The sequence below is a fragment of the Anolis sagrei genome, chromosome X (assembly GCF_037176765.1).
Source record: "Anolis sagrei isolate rAnoSag1 chromosome X, rAnoSag1.mat, whole genome shotgun sequence".
Taxonomy (NCBI): domain Eukaryota; kingdom Metazoa; phylum Chordata; class Lepidosauria; order Squamata; family Dactyloidae; genus Anolis; species Anolis sagrei.
In genome coordinates, this window is record NC_090034.1 from 110067367 (window position 1) to 110089606 (window position 22240).

A 22240-nucleotide genomic window follows, 5' to 3' on the forward strand; every position below is an offset into this window, starting at 1 on the left:
TATGACAACAATTATTATAATTTAGCCTTCTCTGCCAATAATAACAATTATTATTAGTATTAGTATTTATTCTTCTATGTCAACAACTATTATTATAATTTAGCCTTCTCTCCCAATAATAACAACTATTTATTATTATTATTATTATTATTATTATTATTATTATCATCATCATCATCTCTGCCATAACATTAGTATTAGTATTACTATTATTATTATTATGACAACAATTATTATTATTTAGCCTTCTCTGCCAATAATAACAATTATTATTAGTATTAGTATTTATTCTTCTATGTCAACAACTATTATTATAATTTAGCCTTATCTCCCAATAATAACAACTATTTATTATTATTATTATTATTATCATCATCATCATCATCTCTGCCATAACATTAGTATTATTATTACTATTATTATTATTATGACAACAATTATTATTATTTAGCCTTCTCTGCCAATAATAACAATTATTATTAGTATTAGTATTTATTCTTCTATGTCAACAACTATTATTATAATTTAGCCTTCTCTGCCAATAATAACAACTATTTATTATTATTATCACCATCATCATCTCTGCCAATAACATTATTATTATTATTATTATTATTATGACAACAATTATTATTATTTTGCCTTCTCTCCCAATAATAACAACTATTATTAGTATTAGTGTTTAGCCTTCTCTGCCAACAACAACAATTATTATTATTTAGCCTTCTTTGCCAATAATAACAACTATTATAATTTATGCCAATAATAACAACTGTTTATTATTATTATTATTATTATTATTATTATTATTATCTCCTCTGCCAATAACAATATTATTATTATTATTATCACAACAATTATCATTATTATTATTATTATTATTATTATTTAGTCTTCTCTGCCAATAATAACAACATGTTGTTTTTGTTGTCGTTATTATATCTGCCAATAACAGCTATATTATTATTATGACTATTATTATTATTATTATTATTTAACCTTCTCTCCCAATAATAACAACTATTATTAGTAGTAGTAGTATTAACCTTCTCTGCCAACAACAACTATTATTATTATATAGCCTTCTCTGCCAATAATAATAAAATAACTATTGTTATTACTATTTAGTCTTCTCTGCCAATAATAAGAACTGTGATTATTATTTGAGCGTGTGATGATGGGCACTCTTGTTTTGCAGAGCGGGGCAGCTGCCAGGTGGAGAAGATCTCGGGGGCCTTTGGCTGGTGGGGCCCCCAGCCCTTCTTCGTGACCTCTTTGGCCCAGTGCCAGCGGGACAACCTCCTCCCCGGCCTCCACCTCATCACCTACCAGCAGCCGCGCAACGACTCCCAGCCGGACAAGGTCAGCCGCCCCCGGAAGAGCCCCTTGACCAGGCCGAACGCGTAGGGGAAGGGGTACCCAAAGGCCATCCAGACCAACCCCAGGATGGATGGATGGATGAACAGACAGAAAGGTAGACAGAGTCCTAGAGTTAGATGGGACTCCAAGGCCATCCAGACCAACCCCTAGGATGGATGGATGGATGAATGGATGGATGGATGGATGGATGGATAGATAGATAGATAGATAGATAGATAGATAGATAGATGATAGTCCTAGATGGGACCCTCAAAGGCCATCCAGACCAACCCCCAAGATGGATGTATAGATAGATAGACAGACAGGCAGACAGACAGATAGATGATAGAACCCTAGTTAGATAGGACCCCCCAAGAGCCATCCAGAGCAACCCCAGGATGGATGGATGGATAGATAGATAGATAGATACAGACAGACAGACAGACAGATAGATGATAGAGCCCTAGAGTTATATGAGACCCCCCAAAGGTCACCCAGACCAACCCCCAGGATGGATGGATAGATGGATAGATAGACAGACAGATAGATGATAGAACCCTAGTTAGATGGGACCCCCCCCCCAAAAAAGCCATCCAGAGCAACCCCAGGATGGATAGATAGATAGACAGACAGACAGACAGACAGACAGATAGATGATAGAACCCTAGAGTTAGATGGGACTCCCAAAGGCCATCCAGACCATCCCCCGGGATGGATAGATGGATAGATAGATAGATGGATGGATGGATGGATAGACAGACAGACAGACAAATAGATGATAGAGTCCTAGAGTTAGATGGGGCCCCCAAAGGCCATCCAGACCAACCCCCAGGATGGATGGATGGATGGATAGATAGATGGATGGATAGATAGATAGATAGATAGATAGATAGATAGATAGATAGAATCCTAGATGGGACCTTCAAAGGCCACCCAGACCAACCCCCAGGATGGATGGATGGACGGACGGACGGACAGACAGACAGACAGACAGACAGACAGATAGATAGATGATAGATAGATAGAAGGACAAATAGATGATAGAGTCCTAGACTTAGATGGGACCCCCAAAGGCCATCCAGACCAACCCCCAGGGATGGATAGATAGATAGATAGATAGATAGATGATAGAGTCCTAGACTTAGGTGGGACCCCCTAAGGCCATCCAGACCAACCCCCAGGATGGATGGATGGAAGGATGGATAGATAGATAGATAGATAGATAGATAGAGTCCTAGATGGGACCTTCAAGGGCCATCCAGACCAACCCCCAAGATGGATGGATGGAGAGATAGATAGATCTAGATAGACAGATAGATAGATGATAGAGTCCTAGAGTTAAATGGGACCCCCAAAGACCATCCAGACCAACCCCCAGGATGGATGGATGGATGGATGGATGGATAGATAGATGATAGAGTCCTAGACTTAGGTGGGACCCCCAAAGGACATCCAGTCTGACCTTCATGAGAAGACTCTACATAGGTAGATAGATAGATGAATACATAGACAGATTATAGAATGCTAGAGGTAGATGGGACCTCCAAAGGCCATCCAGTCTGACCCCCATGAAAGACATATAAATCAGGCATGGGCAAACTTCAGCCCTCCAGGTCTTTTGGACTTCAATTCCTAACAAATGTTCGGAATTCTGGGAGTTGAAGTCCATAAACCCTGGAGAGCAGAAGCTTATCCATGCTTGATAGATAGATAGATAGATAGATAGATAGGTAGGTAGGTAGATAGATGAAAGACAGATGATAGAATCCTAGAGTTGGGGACAACCCCCAAAGGCCATCCAGTCTGACCCCTTTCTATCAGGCAAGAAGACGCAATGTGATCCCTCCTGGCAGATGGCCACCCGGCAATAGATAGATATACATACACTCACTATATATATCTATATATATAAAGAGAGATGAGAATTCTAGATTTGGAAGAGAACCCTAAAGGCCATCCATCCCAACCCCCATGATAGATATATAGATCTAACTCTAGGTGATAGAACCCTAGAGCTGGATGGGACCCCCAAAGGCCATCCAGCCCAGCCTCCATGGAAGACATAGTGCTTGGCTTGACCTTGTGCCTCCTCCTCCTCCTCCTCCTCTTGGTCCTGGTCTGCAGGTGTCCATCATCCGCAGCACGACCATCACGCTGAACCCCAGCACGGAGATGGACGTCTCACTGGTCTACAAGGGCTTCATCCACCCGCTGGTCAGCGGGGCCGGTCCTGGGGACGACATCTCCATCTGGGCGCGCATCCAGCGCCTCTTCGTCATCGCCAAGATGGGCAAGGCCCCTGACTCCATGGAGATGGTGAGGAGGAATGGAGGGAAGGGGAAAGAAGAAGGAAGGAGAGATGGAAAGAGAAAAGGAGGGAGGGAGGAAATAGAGAGGAAGGAAGGAGAGAAAGAAGGTGGAAGAAAGGGAAGAGAAGAAAGGAGGGAAGGGAAGAAAGTGAAAGGAAGGAAAAGAAAAGAGGGAAAGAATGAAGGGGAAAGAAATGGAAGGGAGGAAGGAAGGAAGGAAGGAAGGAAGGAAGGGGGGAAAGAAGGAAGGAGAAAAGAAGGAGGGAGAGGGGGAGGGAGGAAATAGAGAGGAAGAAAGGAAATAGTGAAAGTAAGGGAAGAGAGGAAGGAAGGAAGAAGGAAAGAAAGGAAAAGAGGGACAGAATGAAGGGGAAAGAAGGGGAAAGAGGGAAGGAGAAAAGGAAGGAAGGAGAGGGGGAGGGACGGAGGGAAGGAGGAAACAGAGAGGAAGGAAGGAAAGAAAGAAGGTGGAAGAAAGGGAAGAGAAGAAAGGAGGGAAGGGAGGAGGGAAGGGAGGAAAGGAAGGGAAAGGAAGGAAAAGAAAAGAGGGAAATAGTGAAGGGGAAAGAAATGGAAGGGAGGAAGGAAGGGGGGAAAGAAGGAAGGAGAAAAGGAAGGAAGGAAAAGGGAAAGGAGGAAATAGAGAGGAAGGAAGGAAAGAAAGATAGTGAAAGAAAGGGAAGAGAGGAAGGAAGGAGAGAAGGAAGAAGGAAAGAAAGGAAAAGGAAAAGAGTGAAAGGAAGGAAGGAAAAGAGGGACAGGATGAAGGAATGAAGGGGAAAGAAAGGGAAAGAGGGAAGGAGAAAAGGAAGGAAGGGGAGGGGGAGGGAAGGAGGAAACAGAGAAGAAGGAAGGAAAGAAAGAAGGTGGAAGAAAGGAAAGAGAAAAAAGGGAAGGGAAAAGGGAAGGAAGGGAAGAGAGTGAAAGGAAGGAAAAGAAAAGAGGGAAAGAATGAAGGGGAAAGAAAGGGAAGGGAGGAAGGAAGGGGGAAAGAAGGAAGGAGAAAAGGAAGGAAGGAGAAGGGAAAGGAGGAAATAGAGAGGAAGGAAGGAAAGAATGTGGAAGAAAAGGAAGAGAAGAAGGGAGGGAAGGGAGAAGGGAAGGAATGGAAGAAAGGAAGGGAAGAAAGGGAAAGAAAAGAGGGAAAGGGAAAGAAAGGGAAGGGAGGAAGGAAGGAGAAAAGGAAAGAAGAGGAAGGGGAAGGGAGAGAGGAGGAAGAGGGAATGGAAGAGAAAGAATGAAAAATGTGAAGGGGAGAAAGAAGCAAAAAAAGAAAGGGAAGAGAGGAAGGGAGGGAGGAAGGGGAAAGCAAGGAAAAAGGGAAGAGAAAGGAAGGGGAAAGGAAGCGAAGAGAGAGAAAGTGAAGGGAAGAAGGAAGGAAGGGAGGAAAGGAAAAACGGAAGAGAGGAAGGAAGGAAGGAAGGGGGGAAGGGGGGAAAAGGGAAGAGAAAGGGAAGGAAGGAAGGAAGGAAGGAAGAGAGAGAAAAGAAGGAAGGGGGAAGGGGGAAAGGGGAAGAGAAAGGAAGGGGAAGGAAGGAAGGGGGAAGGGGCGAAAAAAGGAAGAGAAAGGGAAGGAAGGAAGGGGGAAAGAAATGAAAACGGGAAGAGAGAGAAAAGAAGGAAGGGGGGGAAAGGGAAGAGGAAGGAAGGAAGGAAGGAAGGAAGGAAGGGGGAAGGGGCGAAAAAAGGAAGAGAAAGGGAAGAGAAAGGGAAGGAAGGAAGGGGGAAAGAAATGAAAAAGGGAAGAAAGAGGAAGGAAGGAAGAGGAATGAAAGAGAAGAGGAAGTGAGAGAGGAAGGCAGGAAGGAGGGGAAGAGAGGAAGGAAGGGAAGGAGGAAGGGCTGGTGTTCTTCGTGGTGACGATGTGGTGCTCTTCTTCCGGCAGGAGGAGGTGGGGCGCTGGGCGGTGCAGCAGGAGAAGGAGAAGCGGCTGCTTCAGCGCCCGGGCGGGGAGCGCCTCTTCCCGGTGTCCGAGCGGGGAAAGAAGTACCTGGTCCTGGTCGAGGGGCACCTCAACAACTCCGGCAACGGACAGACCAGCGAACTCACCCTCACCTGGGACCGCACCGGAGTCCTCGGCGGCAGCGTGAGTCTCTCCAAGGGGCAGCATGGGGTCAGGAGGGGCCTCCCAAAGGCCATCCAGCCCAGTCCAGCCCCCTTCGGCCAGGAAGGCACCATCCGATCCCTCCCGACAGATAGCCATACAGCCAGATCCTCTGGGGGAACCCAAGAGGGATGCGGTGGAAGATTTTGGTTCTTGAACGTGGTATTGGCTCAAGGATGTGGTCGATTTAATAATAATAATAATAATAATAATAATAATAATATAGTTTCATTATTCCCTACCCCACTCTCTCCTTCCTTCCTTCCTTCCTTCCTTCCCTCCCTCCTTCCCTTCCCTTCCCTTCCTTTCCCTTCCTTTCCTTTTCCCTCTCCTTTCCTTTCCTTTTCTCTCGTCTATCCTTTCTCCTTTTCCCTTCCATCCTTTTTCTTTCTTTTCCCCTCTCTGCCTCCCTCCCTCTCCTTTCTCCTTCCCTCCTCTTCCTCCCTTTCCTCCCTCCTTTTCCTTGCTCCCTTATCTCCTTCTTTCCTTTCTCCATCCCTCCCTCCCTTCTTTCCTTTCATTTCCTCTCCTCTCTCCTTTTTTTCTCCTTCCCCTCCCTCCCTTCCTTCTCCTTTTTCTTTCTTTTCCCCTTCTCCCTTCTCCTTTCCCCTCCTTCCTTCCTCCTTCCTTTCCCCTTCCCCATCCTTCCTTACTTCCTTCTTTCCTTCCCCTTCTTTCCTTCCTTCTCCCTTTTTTCTTTTCCCTTTCTCCCTTCTCCTTTCTGCTCTTCCCCTTCCTTTTCCCTTCTCCATCCTTCCTTACTTCCTTCTTCTCTTCTCCTTCCCTTTTCTCTCCTCTTTCCTTCCTTCCTTCTCTTTTTCTTTCTTTTCCCCTTCTCCTTTCTTCTCCTCCCTCACTCCTTCCTTTCTCCTTCTCCTTCTTTCCTTACTTCCTTCTTCCCTTCCCCTTTCATTTCCACGTCCCTCTACTTTCTCCTTTTTCCACTTCTCTCCCCTTCCTTCCTTCCTTCCTTCCTTCCTTCCTTCCTTCCTTCCTTCCTCTTTCTTTTACCCCATCTCTTTTTTTTACCCACTCTCCCTTCTCCTTTCCTCTCCTTCCTTCCTTGTCCATCCTTTCTTCTTCCTCCCTTCCCCCTTCTTCTCTTTTTACCTACCTTTTCTTCTTCCTCTCCTTCCTTCCTTCATCCATCCCTCCCTCTCCTCCGTTCCCTTCCTTCCTTCTCTTTTTCTTTCTTTTCCCCTTCTCCTTTCCTCTCCTCCCTCCCCCTTCCTTTCCCCTTCCCCATCCTTCCTTACTTCCTTCTTCCCTTCCCCTTTCATTTCCACGTCTCTTTACTTTCTCCTTTTTCCACTTCTCTCCCCTTCCTTCCATCCTTCCTCTTTCTTTTACCCCATCTCTTTTTTTACCCCCTCTCCTTTCTCCTTTCCTCTCCTTCCTTCCTTGTCCATCCTTTCTTCTTCCTCCCTTCCCCCTTCTTCTCTTTTTACCTACCTTTTCTTCTTCCTGTCCTTCCTTCATCCATCCCTCCCTCTCCTCCGTTTCCTTCCTTCCTTCTCTTTTTCTTTCTTTTCCCCTTCTCCTTTCTTCTCCTCCCTCACTCCTTCCTTTCCCCTTCTCCTTCTTTCCTTACTTCCTTCTTCCCTTTTCCTTTCATTTCCACGTCTCTCTACTTTCTCCTTTTTCCACTTCTCTCCCCTTCCTTCCTTCCTTTATCTTTCTTTTACCCCCTCTCCTTTCTCCTTTCCTCTCCTTCCTTCCTTGTCCATCTTTTTTTCTTCCTCCCTTCCCCTTCCTCCCTTCTTACCTTCCTTTTCTTCTTCCTCTCCTTCCTTTCTTATCCATCCCTCCCTCTCCTTCGTCCATCCCTCCCTCCCTCTCCTCCATTCCCTCCTTCCCTTCTTTCCTCCCTCCCTCCTTCTCTTTCTCTCTCTTTCTCTTCCTCCCTCTCTCTCAGGAGATCTCCTACTTCTTCCTGGAGCCCTTCCGCTCGGAGAGCTGCTCCTCGTACCGCTCCTGCCTCTCCTGCCTGGCCGACCAGGGCTGCGGGTGGTGCCCGCTCAGCGCCTCCTGCCACCCGCGCATGGGGACCACTCAGAAGGGACCCTGCGGGGCCTCCTCCGTGCGCCTGGTCCTGGCCCCCGGAAACTGCCTCCTCTGCGAGGACTACCGGGACTGCCACGCCTGCAGCAAGGTGCGACACACACCAGGACGGAGGGAGGGAGGGAGGGAGGGCGGAAATGTGCTTGCATGTGCTTGCATGTGCTTGGGGTGGTCAACACAAGACATGTGCTCGCTCCGTCAGCATAAGAGAGACGAGGCTTTTATTAGGGTTTAGTTTAGGGTTAATGCAGGAGTCGGAGCCCAATTAGGGCATTGCAAGGATGACTCAGCCCCGAAGGATGTTATGATTCAGTTCTCAAACTCTTTTAGCATTGCAATAGTAATAATAATAATAATAATAATAATAATAATAATAATAATAGACACTTGGGAAGTGTCCAACGTGTGATCCAATGCAACAACCAGCAGAGTGTCTACTGTGGATTCATCTTATGGTGTTTCAAGTAATAATAACAACAATAACAACAACTCAGTCCTAGACACTTGGGAAGTGTCCAACGTGTAATCCAATGCAACAGCCAACAGTGTCTGCTGTGGACTCACCTTGTTGTGTTTCAAATAATAATAATAATAACAATAACAACAACAACAACAATAATAATAGACACTTGGGAAGTGTCCAACGTGTAATCCAATGCAACAGCCAACAGTGTCTGCTGTGGACTCACCTTGTTGTGTTTCAAATAATAATAATAATAACAATAACAACAACAACAACAATAATAATAGACACTTGGGAAGGGTCCAACGTGTAATCCAATGCAACAGCCAACAGTGTCTGCTGTGGACTCACCTTGTTGTGTTTCAAATAATAATAATAATAACAATAACAACAACAACAACAATAATAATAGACACTTGGGAAGGGTCCAATGTGTGATCCAATATAACAGCCAGCAAAGTGTCTGCTGTGGATTCATCTCGTGGTGTTTCAAATAATAATAATAATAACAACAACAACAACAACAATAATAGATACTTGGGAAGTGTCCAACGTGTGATCCAATACAGCAGCCAAGCAGAGTGGTGTTTCAAATAATAACAATAATAATAATAATAACAACAACAACAATAGACACCTGGGAAGGGTACGATGTGTGATCCAATTCAACAGCCAGCAGAGTGTCTGCTGTGGACTCATCTTGTTGTGTTTCTAACAACAACAACAACAACAACAACACAGTCCTAGACACTTGGGAAGGGTCCAATGTGTGATCCAATGCAACAACCAGCAGAGTGTCTGCTGTGGACTCATCTTGTTGTGTTTCTAACAACAACAACAACAACAACAACAACAACACAGTCCTAGACACTTGGGAAGGGTCCAATGTGTGATCCAATGCAACAACCAGCAGAGTGTCTGCCGTGTACTCACCTTGTTGTGTTTCAAATAAATAATAATAATAATAATAATAATAATAATAATAATAATAATAATAATACATCACACAGTCCTAGACACTTGGGAAGGGTCCGACGTGTGATCCAATTCAACAGCCAGCAGAGTGTCTGCTGTGGACTCATCTTGTTGTGTTTCTAACAACAACAACAACAACAACAACAACAACACAGTCCTAGACACTTGGGAAGGGTCCAATGTGTGATCCAATGCAACAACCAGCAGAGTGTCTGCTGTGGACTCATCTTGTTGTGTTTCTAACAACAACAACAACAACAACAACAACAACACAGTCCTAGACACTTGGGAAGGGTCCAATGTGTGATCCAATGCAACAACCAGCAGAGTGTCTGCTGTGGACTCATCTTGTTGTGTTTCTAACAACAACAACAACAACAACAACAACAACACAGTCCTAGACACTTGGGAAGGGTCCGATGTGTGATCCAATTCAACAGCCAGCAGAGTGTCTGCTGTGGACTCATCTTGTTGTGTTTCTAACAACAACAACAACAACAACAACAACAACACAGTCCTAGACACTTGGGAAGGGTCCAATGTGTGATCCAATGCAACAACCAGCAGAGTGTCTGCTGTGGACTCATCTTGTTGTGTTTCTAACAACAACAACAACAACAACAACAACAACACAGTCCTAGACACTTGGGAAGGGTCCAATGTGTGATCCAATTCAACAGCCAGCAGAGTGTCTGCTGTGGACTCATCTTGTTGTGTTTCTAACAACAACAACAACAACAACAACAACAACAACACAGTCCTAGACACTTGGGAAGGGTCCAATGTGTGATCCAATGCAACAACCAGCAGAGTGTCTGCCGTGTACTCACCTTGTTGTGTTTCAAATAAATAATAATAATAATAATAATAATAATAATAATAATAATACATCACACAGTCCTAGACACTTGGGAAGGGTCCGACGTGTGATCCAATTCAACAGCCAGCAGAGTGTCTGCTGTGGACTCATCTTGTTGTGTTTCCAATAATAATAATAATAATAATAATAATAATAATAATGAGCCCTAGACACTTGGGAAGGATCTGACGTGTGATCCAATCCAACAGCCAGCAGAGTGTCTGCTGTGGACTCATCTTGTTGTGTTTCTAATAGCAACAACAACAACACAGTCCTAGACACTTGGGAAGGGTCCGACATGTGATCCAATCCAACAGCCAGCAGAGTGTCTGCTGTGGGTTCATCTTGTGGTGTTTCATACAATAATAATAATAATAATAATAATAATAATAATAATAATAATAATAATAAACTTGGGAAGTGTCTGATGTGTGATCTAAGACAATAGCCAGCAGAGTGTCTGCTGTGGACGCATCTTGTTGTGTGTCAAATAATAATAATAATAATAATAATAATAATAATAATAACAACACAGTCCTAGACACTTGGGAAGGGTCCGACGTGTGATCCAACTCAACAGCCAGCAGAGTGTCTGCTGTGGACTCATCTTGTTGTGTTTCTAATAGCAACAACAACAACACAGTCCTAGACACTTGGGAAGGGTCCGACATGTGATCCAATCCAACAGCCAGCAGAGTGTCTGCTGTGGGTTCATCTTGTGGTGTTTCATACAATAATAATAATAATAATAATAATAATAATAATAATAATAATAAACTTGGGAAGTGTCTGATGTGTGATCTAAGACAATAGCCAGCAGAGTGTCTGCTGTGGACGCATCTTGTTGTGTGTCAAATAATAATAATAATAATAATAATAATAATAATAATAACAACACAGTCCTAGACACTTGGGAAGTGTCCAACGTGTGATCCAACTCAACAGCCAGCAGAGTGTCTGCTGTCGACTCACCTTGTTGTGTTTCAAATAATAATAATAATAACAACAACAACAATAATAACAATAACAATAAAGTTACTTCTCAAGGCTTGTGGCAGGCATTGCAATGACAACTCAACCTTTCAGCATTGCAACAACAACAGCAACAATGGAAATAAACGTTGCTTCTTAAGGTTTGTGGCAGGCATTGCAATTAAGAACTTGGCTCCTAACGATATTATGATTCGGTCCTCAGACTCTCTTAGCATTGCAACAATAATAATAACAACAACAATCATACATGTTGCTCCTCAAGGCTTGTGCCAGGCCTTGGGATAAGATATGATTCAGTCTTCAAACTCGGCATTGCTTTTTCCCCGCAGGACCCGTTCTGCGAGTGGCAGGTCAACAGCAGCAAGAAAGGGGACTTCCTCTGCAGCCGGCGCGGGCGCCAACCCACCGCCATCCGCTCCCCCCAGGACTGCCCCGCCCTCTGCAGCCAGTAAGGAGGGGGCCGGGTGGGGCGGGAGGGGCCCCCAAAGGCCATCCAGTCCAGCCCCCTGCCTCTCCCAGCACAACAAGCACCATCCGATCCCTCCCAAGAGATGGCTGGACAACATAGATTTATTTATTTGTTGTGTCAGAGCAACCAGTCCCATTATATTACATTTCTAACAGAACAAAGCAAACAGACAAATACAAAATTTGTGAGTTTGGTAGTTGATTAGATGTCCTTTGACCAGTCTCTGGCCACTTGGAGTGTTTCTGGTGTTGCTGCAAGAAGGTCCTCCATGGTGCATGTGGCAGGGCTCAGGGTGCATTGCAGAAGGTGGTCAGTGGTTGGCTCTTCTCCGCACTCGCATGTCATGGACTCCACTGTGTGGCCCCATTTCTGAAGGTTGGCTCTGCATCTCGTGGTGCCCGAGCGCAGTCTGTTCAGCGCCTTCCAAGTCGCCCCGTCTTCTGTGTGTCCAGGAGGGAGTCTCTCATCTGGTATCAGTTCTGGGTTTGAGCCTGCCACTTTTGGACTCTCGCTTGCTGGGGTGTTCCAGCGAGTGTCTCTGTAGATCTTAGAAAACTATGTCTTGATTTAAGTCGTTGACCTGCTGGCTGATACCCAAACAAGGGATGAGCTGGAGATGTCTCTGCCTTGGTCCTTTCACTATTGGCTGCTCCCCCTGCCACTTTTGGACTTTTGCTTGCTGGTGTCTCTGTAGATCTTAGAAAACTATGTCTGGATTCAAGTCGTTGACGTGCTGGCTGATACCCAAACAAGAGATGAGCTGGAGATGTCTCTGCCTTGGTCCTTTCACTATTGGTTGCTACTTCCCGGCGGATGTCAGGTGGTGCAATGCCGGCTAAGCAGTGTAATTTCTCCAGTGGTGTAGGGCACAGACACCCCGTGATAATGCGGCATGTCTCATTCAGAGCCACATCCACTGTTTGAGTGTGGTGAGATGTGTTCTACACTGGGCTTGCATACTCAGCAGCAGAGTAGCACAGCGCAAGGGCAGATGTCTTCACTGTGTCTGGTTGTGATCCCCAGGTTGTGCCAGTCAGCTTTTGTATGATGTTGTTTCTAGTGTCCACTTTTTGCTTGATGTTCAGGCAGTGCTTCTTGTGGGTCAGAGAACGGTCCAGAGTGACTCCTCCCAGGGATTTGGGTGCGCTACAATGCTCCCGTGGGATTCCTTCCTTCCCAGGTTATTTATTTATCGTACCACAATATTTATTATTTATTTATTTATTTGCGGCGCTTATATGCCGCCCTTCTCACCCCGAAGGGGACTCAGAGCGGCTTACAATATATATTTTCATACAATATATTATATTATTAGCAAAGTACAATATGAGTATATATTACTATATTGCACTATACCATTATATTGTAATATTATTAGTAATATTACATGTAATTAAATATATAATTATAATAGAAGTTGCAACGTGTATTCAAACAAACATTGCTTGTGAATCACAAAACAAAATAGAGATAGAAAGTTCCTAGCTTGTATATTAGTCCTTGAGACAGTTAGTGAACTTCAAATATAATCCCAACGGTCTCCGTTACAAAATATATTACGAATGCTGATATTAGTAGTCCTTGGGACCGTCAATAAACTGAAAATACTTGTAGTCCATGAGAACGTAAACAAATTATGTATAGTCCTTGAGACAGCCAGTATTTACAGTCTCAAGGACCAAAAAAGGTATAGATAGCATATATATAGACAGCATAGATAGAGATGATACATATGTCATAGAATCCAAGAGTCAGAATGGACCTCTAAAGGCCATCTAGTCCATATAGCATAGATGAGTGATGGGCAACCTTTTGAGCTTGGTGTGTCAGAATTTGCCAAAAACCTGAGCATAACTTGGGTAGAGTGTCACTTTGAGAAAAAACAACAACATAATTTTGCAATATTTGTAGTTTAAATAAGAAAAATGCATAATCCATGCTGAGTTATGGAGTGAACAAGGCTCAAACGTGCAGACGTTCAATTTGCAGAGCCTTTTACACATTTAAGGATGGAATTAGATTGGCTCTGATAAGTTGTACTTCTCTGTATGTGGCCGCATGTGTCTGTGTGCCATCAAAAATAGCCATGCGTGTGAGTGCTGATACGCGTGTCATAGGTTCACCATCACGGGCATAGAGAGAAAGGTATATGTGATGCATATAATACTTATTAATAAATTATTCTAATTATTATGTGATACATGTACAATGCTAGAGTCAGAACAGACCTCCAAGGGCCATCTAGTCCATTCTCATTCTTCCAGCACAAGGGCGACACCATCCAATCCCTCTCAACAGATGGCCATATAACATAGAGAGATATAATTGAGAGAGAGAGAGAGATGATATATATATCACACATATACTATAGAATCCTAGTCAGAAGGGCCCCCCAAAGACCATCTGGTCCAATTTCATTCTTCCAGCGCAAGGGAGACACCATCTGATCCCTCCCAACAGATGGCCATATAACATAGATATAATTGAGAGAGAGAGAGAGAGAGAGAGATGATATATGTATCATACATACACCATAGAATCCTACAGTCAGAAGGAACCCCCAAAGGCCATGTAGTCCTATTTCTTTCTTCCAGCACAAGGGAGGCACCATTCGATCCCTCTCAACAGATGGCCATATAACATAGAGAGATATAATTGAGAGAGAGAGAGAGATGATATATGTATCACACATATACCATAGAGTCCTAGAGTCAGAAGGGACCCCCAAGGGCAATCTAGTCCAATCTCATTCTTCCAGTGCAAGGGAGACACCACCCAATCCCTCCTAACAGATGGCCAAATAGCATAGATATAATTGAGAGAGAAATGATATATGTATCATACATATACCATAGAATCCTACAGTCAGAAGGAACCCCCAAAGACCATCAAGTCCAATCTCATTCTTCCAGGCAGGAAGGCACCATCCAATCCCTCCCAACAGGTGGCCATCCAGCCATAGATATGATAGATAGACATATCATAGAATATGGTGTATCGGTGTATCTACCTAGAATTCAAGAATTGGATGGGATCCCCAAAGGTCATCCAGTCCAGCCCTCGTTTCCTATGGAAGAAGACACCATGTGATCCTTCCTGACAGATGGTCATCCAGCCAGAGATATGATAGATAGATAGATAGATAGATAGATAGATAGATAGATGGATAGACTGTCTATCTATCTACCTAGAATCCAAGAATTGGATGGGATCCCCAAAGGTCATCCAGTCCAGCCCTTGTTTCCTATGGAAGAAGACACCATGTGATCCTTCCTGACAGATGGTCATGATTGATAGATAGATAGACTGTCTAACTACCTACCTAGAATCCAAGAATTGGATGGGATCACCAAAGGTCATCCAGTCCAGCCCTCGTTTCTAATGGAAGAAGACACCATGTGATCCTTCCTGACAGATGGTCATCCAGCCAGAGATATGATAGATAGATTATAATTTATGATATATCTATTTTAGGATTGGGATCCCCAAAGATCACTCAGTCCAGTCCACTTTTGCTATGGAACAAGTGTCAGATTGTAGAATCCAAATAGCAATGGAAAATAACCACTCACAAGCCGGCTTGGTTCGAAATGGATGTATTGCTTTTATCTCTGCAGCAAAGAAAGACGCTACTGCCATTTTCCCACCATCACTCTTTTTCCGCCCATCTCCCCTTCTTCTCTGATCCGTCTTGCCAGATGCCCTTTCAGCCAGTCATACATAATTTATAGATAGATTATAGAATCCTAGAGTTGCAAGGGACCCCCAAAGGTCATCCAGTCCAGCCTTATTCTGCTTGGCAAGAAGACACCATCTGATCTCTCTTGAAATATGGCCATCCAGACTTCCATGGAATAATAGAGTTGGAAGGGAACCCCAAGGACTACATAATCTGCCCTCTTTGTATCATTCAGGAAGAGCACCATCCGATCCCTCTCAACAGATGGCCACCCAGCCTTTGCTTAATAATAATAATAACAACAACAATAATACTATGTAAACAAAACTGGGAAATGTTCTGTTCCTGGTTTGAAAGTGTTATTTCCTGTTTAATTATGCAGTCCTTAATTTGGAAGTAGTTGTTCTCCTCCAGAAACTTTGTTTTTGTCGCCGTCACACTGTTGGATTGGTTGAGACTCATTGAAAATCATTTTTTTTTAAAAAAAAATTTTTTATGCCATTTTCCTTTACAGTGAAAGAGGGAGAACAATCATAGTGATAGAAAGTTATGAAATTTAGACAGGCCGTGAGGGTAAGATAGAGAGGGAAGGAGAAGATTGGGGGTTATAGGTAAAGGTTGGGGGGAGGGAGTAGGGGTTGCGGATCAAACAAGCGTATGCGTCACTTCTGTTCAGTCCACAGAGGGGTCATTGTTTCGTTTCCTTGTTCCTTTTCCTTATTTTTACTACTCCAATTCTTCTTACCCATAGACCTTATATGTCTAGTTTGAGTTTGTTTTTCCAATATTCTTCCAGATTATTCCAGTTTGTTTGTTTGAATTTATTTTGTTCTTCTAATTGACTCGATAGTTTGTCACAGTTCTTAAAGTCTATTATCTTCTTTATCCAATCTTCCTCGGTTGGAATTTCTTTACTTTTCCATTTTTGTGCTATTAGTATTTTGGCCGCCGACGATAGGTAAAACAATATTTTTTCTTCATTTTTCTTTAAACCTAGATCTGTAATGTTCAGTAAGTAGTATTCATAGAATCATAGAATCCTAGAATCCTAGAGTGGGAAGAGACCTCCTGGGACGTCATCCAGTCCAACCCCATTCTGCCAAGAAGCAGGAATATTGCATTCAAAGCACCCCTGACAGATGGCCATCCAGCCTCTGTTTCAAAGACTCCAAAGAAGGAGCCTCCACCACACTCCCTCCGGGGCAGAGAGTTCCACTACTGAACGGCTCTCTCTCACAGTCAGGAAGTTCTTCCTCATGTTCAGATGGAATCTCCTCTCTTGTAGTTTGAAGCCATTGCTCCATTGCGTCCTAGTCTCCAGGGAAGCAGAAAGGAAGCTTGCTCCCTCCTCCTCCTCCCTGTGGCTTCCTCTCACATATTTATACATGGCTATCATGTTTCCTCTCAGCCTTCTCTTCTTCAGGCTAAACATGCCCAGCTCCTTAAGCCGCTCCTCATAGGGCTTGTTCTCCAGACCCTAGTCTCCAGGGAAGCAGAAAGGAAGCTTGCTCCCTCCTCCTCCCTGTAGCTTCCTCTCACATATTTATACATGGCTATCATCTCTCCTCTCAGCCTTCTCTTCTTCAGGCTAAACATGCCCAGTTCCCTAAGCCGCTCCTCATAGGGCTTGTTCTCCAGACCTTTTATCATTTTAGTCGCCCTCCTCTGGACAGGTTTGATATCAAACTTAGTTTTGATAATATTTTGTGTATGCTTATGAACCATTGTCCAAAATGTTTTGATCAATTTGCAGCTCCAGTACAAGTGGAAGTATGTTCCAGCCTCTTTTCCGCACTTCCAACATTGTGTGTTGTAGTTTTTACTAAATTTTGCTAATTGAACAGGTGTCAAGTGCCATCTATGGAAGACTTTGTACCAGTTCTCTACTACACTACTTGCTTTGGTGTATTTTAGTTTAACCTTCCATACTTGTTCCCACTCGCTTAGCTGTATAGTGTGGCTGATGTCTCTGGCCCACTTAACCATGTTTTCTTTTACTAGTTCCTTTTCATTACTCCATTCTAGCAGTCTTCGGTATAAAGTCCCAATCAGCTTCTTGTCTTTTTTCATAATTATGTCCCAGCATGTATCCTGTTCACTAAAGCCCACTTTTAGGTCTACCTTTAGGGTTTCTTTGGTTTGTAAATATTGTAGCCAATTTAGTTCTTTATCCTCCCTCTTTGGTTGAGACTCGTTGAAAATCTTGAGCAAAACATTCTATAGCAAGACGTCTCTCATGCAAAGACAACGTTTTTGCAGTTAAATAAACTTTATGATACAACCCATTAGGAAATGGCCTTTCTAACCCAGGAACGAACGCCATAGTATATAATGTGTGTATCCCTCGTTTGCAGGCGCACCACCTGCTCGGAATGCCTCTCCAACTCCAGCCAATGCGCCTGGTGCCAATCCACCCGCAGCTGCTTCTTCTTTGCCGCCTACCTGGCCAAGTATCCCTATGGCGATTGTCGCGGCTGGTACGACAGGTGAGTCCTCTTCCTTTGCATTTCTGGGGTTGATGCATTGCAAGGGAGAGGTGCATTTGAAGGACATCTAAGTCTTTTGCAAAACCCCATGTGCCTCTCCTTTGCCCCAGTGTGCATTCGGTGCCCCAGTGCCTGGACTGCAGCCGGTTCAACTCCTGCCGCGAATGTTTGCAGAACTTCGAGTGCGGATGGTGCGGAAACGCCGACAACCCCACCCTCGGCAGGTAAGAGGCATAGAATCGCAGACTCGGAAGGGGACTCCAAAGGGCATCCAATCCAACCCCCTTCTGCCAACAAGGAAGGGATACCCAAAGCCCTCCTGACAAGTGTCAGACTGTAGGATCCAAATACCAATGGAAAATATCCACTCACAAGCAGGCTTTGCTTTGAAATTGATATATTGCTTTTTTGGGTTTTTCTTATAAAATCATAAAGGTGGAAGGGACCCCAAAGGCCATCCAGTCCAACCCCTTTCTGCCAATTAAGGAAGACACCATTCAGACCCTCCTGACAGATGCCCATCCAGGCCCTGCTTAATAATAATAATAATATTAAAAAAATAATGTCATTAATAATTTTAAAATAATATTAATGTCAATAATAATAATAATAATAGAATCCTAGAAATGGAAGAGTCCCTCAAAGGCCATCCAGTCCAACCCCCTTCTGCCAATAAGGAAGGGATACTCAAAGCCCTCCTGACAGATGCCCATGCAAGCTCTTGCTTTACTTGATGGGTTTTTCTTGTCATTGAATCATCCAGTTCAATCCCCTTCTGCCAATAAGGAAGACATAATTCAAACCTTCCCGACAGATGGCCATCCAGGCCTGCTTAATAATAATAATGTTAAAACATAATATCAATTAATAATAATAATAATAATAATAATAATAATAATAATAGAATCCTAGAGATGGAAGAGTCCCTCAAAGGGCATCCAGTCCAACCCCCTTCTGCCGACAAGGAAGGGATACTCAAAGCCCTCCTGACAAGTGTCAGACTGTAGAATCCGAATACCAATGTTAAATAACCACTCACAAGCAGGCTCTGCTTTGAAATTGATATATTGCTTTTTTGGGCTTTTCTTATCATAGAATCATAAAGGTAGAAGGGACCCCAAAGGCCACCCAGTCCAACCCCCTTCTGCCAATTAAGGAAGACACCATTCAGACCCTCCCGACAGATGCCCATCCAGGACCTGCTTAATAATAATAATAATAATAATAATAATATCAATAATAATTTTAAAATATAATATCAATTAATAATAATAATAGAATCCTAGAGATGGAAGGGTCCCTCAAAGGGCATCCAGTCCAACCCCCTTCTGCCAATTAAGGAAGACACCATTCAGACCCTCCCGACAGATGCCCATCCAGGCCCTCCTTAATAATAATAATAGTAATAATAAAAATAATATTAATATCATTAATAATTTTGAAATAATAATAATAGTATCCTAGAGATGGAAGAGTCCCTCAAAGGGCATCCAGTCCAACCCCCTTCTGCCGACAAGGAAGGGATACCCAAAGCCCTCCTGACAAGTGTCAGACTGTAGGATCCGAATACCAATGTTAAATAACCACTCACAAGCAGGCTCTGCTTTGAAATTGATATATTGCTTTTATGGGTTTTTCTTATCATAGAATCATAAAGGTGGGAGGGACCCCGAAGGCCACCCAGTCCAACCCCCTTTTGCCAATTAAGGAAGACACCATTCAGACCCTCCCAACAGATGGCCATCCAGGCCCTGCTTAATAATAATAATAATAGTAATAATAAAAATAATATTAATATCATTAAAAATTTTAAAATAATATTAATGTCAATAATAATAATAATAGTATCCTAGAGATGGAAGAGTCCCTCAAAGGGCATCCAGTCCAACCCCCTTCTGCCAACAAGGAAGGGATACCCAAAGCCCTCCTGACAAGTGTCAGACTGTAGGATCCGAATACCAATGTTAAATAACCACTCACAAGCAGGCTCTGCTTTGAAATTGATATATTGCTTTTATGGGTTTTTCTTATCATAGAATCATAAAGGTGGGAGGGACCCCAAAGGCCACCCAGTCCAACCCCCTTCTGCCAATTAAGGAAGACACCATTCAGACCCTCCTGACAGATGGCCACCCAGGCCCTGCTTAATAATAATAATAATATTAATATCAATAATAATGTTAAAATATAATATCAATTAATAATAATAATAATAATAATGTTAAAATATAATATCAATTAATAATAATAATAATAATAATAATAGGATCCTAGAGATGGAAGAGTCCCTCAAAGGGCATCCAGTCCAACCCCCTTCTGCCAACAAGGAAGGGATACCCAAAGCCCTCCTGACAAGTGTCAGACTGTAGGATCCGAATACCAATGTTAAATAACCACTCACAAGCAGGCTCTGCTTTGAAATTGATATATTGCTTTTATGGGTTTTTCTTATCATAGAATCATAAAGGTGGGAGGGACCCCGAAGGCCACCCAGTCCAACCCCCTTTTGCCAATTAAGGAAGACACCATTCAGACCCTCCCAACAGATGGCCATCCAGGCCCTGCTTAATAATAATAATAATAGTAATAATAAAAATAATATTAATATCATTAAAAAGTTTAAAATAATATTAATGTCAATAATAATAATAATAGTATCCTAGAGATGGAAGAGTCCCTCAAAGGGCATCCAGTCCAACCCCCTTCTGCCAACAAGGAAGGGATACCCAAAGCCCTCCTGACAAGTGTCAGACTGTAGGATCCGAATACCAATGTTAAATAACCACTCACAAGCAGGCTCTGCTTTGAAATTGATATATTGCTTTTATGGGTTTTTCTTATCATAGAATCATAAAGGTGGGAGGGACCCCAAAGGCCACCCAGTCCAACCCCCTTCTGCCAATTAAGGAAGACACCATTCAGACCCTCCTGACAGATGGCCACCCAGGCCCTGCTTAATAATAATAATAATATTAATATCAATAATAATGTTAAAATATAATATCAATTAATAATAATAATAGAATCCTAGAGATGGAAGGGTCCCTCAAAGGGCATCCAGTCCAACCCCCTTCTGCCAATTAAGGAAGACACCATTCAGACCCTCCTGACAGATGGCCACCCAGGCCCTGCTTAATAATAATAATAATAATAATAATAATAATAATAATGTTAAAATATAATATCAATTAATAATAATAATAATAATAATAATAGGATCCTAGAGATGGAAGAGTCCCTCAAAGGGCATCCAGTCCAACCCCCTTCTGCCAACAAGGAAGGGATACTCAAAGCCCTCCTGACAAGTGTCAGACTGTAGGATCCGAATACCAATGTTAAATAACCACTCACAAGCAGGCTCTGCTTTGAAATTGATATATTGCTTTTATGGGTTTTTCTTATCATAGAATCATAAAGGTGGGAGGGACCCCAAAGGCCACCCAGTCCAACCCCCTTCTGCCAATTAAGGAAGACACCATTCAGACCCTCCCAACAGATGGCCATCCAGGCCCTGCTTAATAATAATAATAATAGTAATAATAAAAATAATATTAATATCATTAAAAATTTTAAAATAATATTAATGTCAATAATAATAATAATAGTATCCTAGAGATGGAAGAGTCCCTCAAAGGGCATCCAGTCCAACCCCCTTCTGCCAACAAGGAAGGGATACCCAAAGCCCTCCTGACAAGTGTCAGACTGTAGGATCCGAATACCAATGTTAAATAACCACTCACAAGCAGGCTCTGCTTTGAAATTGATATATTGCTTTTATGGGTTTTTCTTATCATAGAATCATAAAGGTGGGGGGGACCCCGAAGGCCACCCAGTCCAACCCCCTTTTGCCAATTAAGGAAGACACCATTCAGACCCTCCCAACAGATGGCCATCCAGGCCCTGCTTAATAATAATAATAATAGTAATAATAAAAATAATATTAATATCATTAAAAATTTTAAAATAATATTAATGTCAATAATAATAATAATAGTATCCTAGAGATGGAAGAGTCCCTCAAAGGGCATCCAGTCCAACCCCCTTCTGCCAACAAGGAAGGGATACCCAAAGCCCTCCTGACAAGTGTCAGACTGTAGGATCCGAATACCAATGTTAAATAACCACTCACAAGCAGGCTCTGCTTTGAAATTGATATATTGCTTTTATGGGTTTTTCTTATCATAGAATCATAAAGGTGGGAGGGACCCCAAAGGCCACCCAGTCCAACCCCCTTCTGCCAATTAAGGAAGACACCATTCAGACCCTCCTGACAGATGGCCACCCAGGCCCTGCTTAATAATAATAATAATATTAATATCAATAATAATGTTAAAATATAATATCAATTAATAATAATAATAATAATAATGTTAAAATATAATATCAATTAATAATAATAATAATAATAATAATAGGATCCTAGAGATGGAAGAGTCCCTCAAAGGGCATCCAGTCCAACCCCCTTCTGCCAACAAGGAAGGGA

The 22240-nt window shown here is 42.8% G+C and overlaps 1 protein-coding gene across 1 annotated transcript in view; it reads left to right on the forward strand.

Annotated features, from left to right (window-relative positions):
* Window positions 1–22240, forward strand: part of LOC132765029 (multiple epidermal growth factor-like domains protein 8) — a 103666-nt gene that overhangs the window by 28950 nt on the left and 52476 nt on the right. Inside the window, exons 14-20 of the mRNA XM_067461197.1 lie at window positions 1199–1362; window positions 3484–3675; window positions 5554–5754; window positions 7688–7924; window positions 11453–11571; window positions 17626–17757; window positions 17868–17981. Coding sequence (XP_067317298.1) covers window positions 1199–1362; window positions 3484–3675; window positions 5554–5754; window positions 7688–7924; window positions 11453–11571; window positions 17626–17757; window positions 17868–17981 — 1159 coding nt within the window. The remainder of the gene's footprint in view (window positions 1–1198; window positions 1363–3483; window positions 3676–5553; window positions 5755–7687; window positions 7925–11452; window positions 11572–17625; window positions 17758–17867; window positions 17982–22240) is intronic.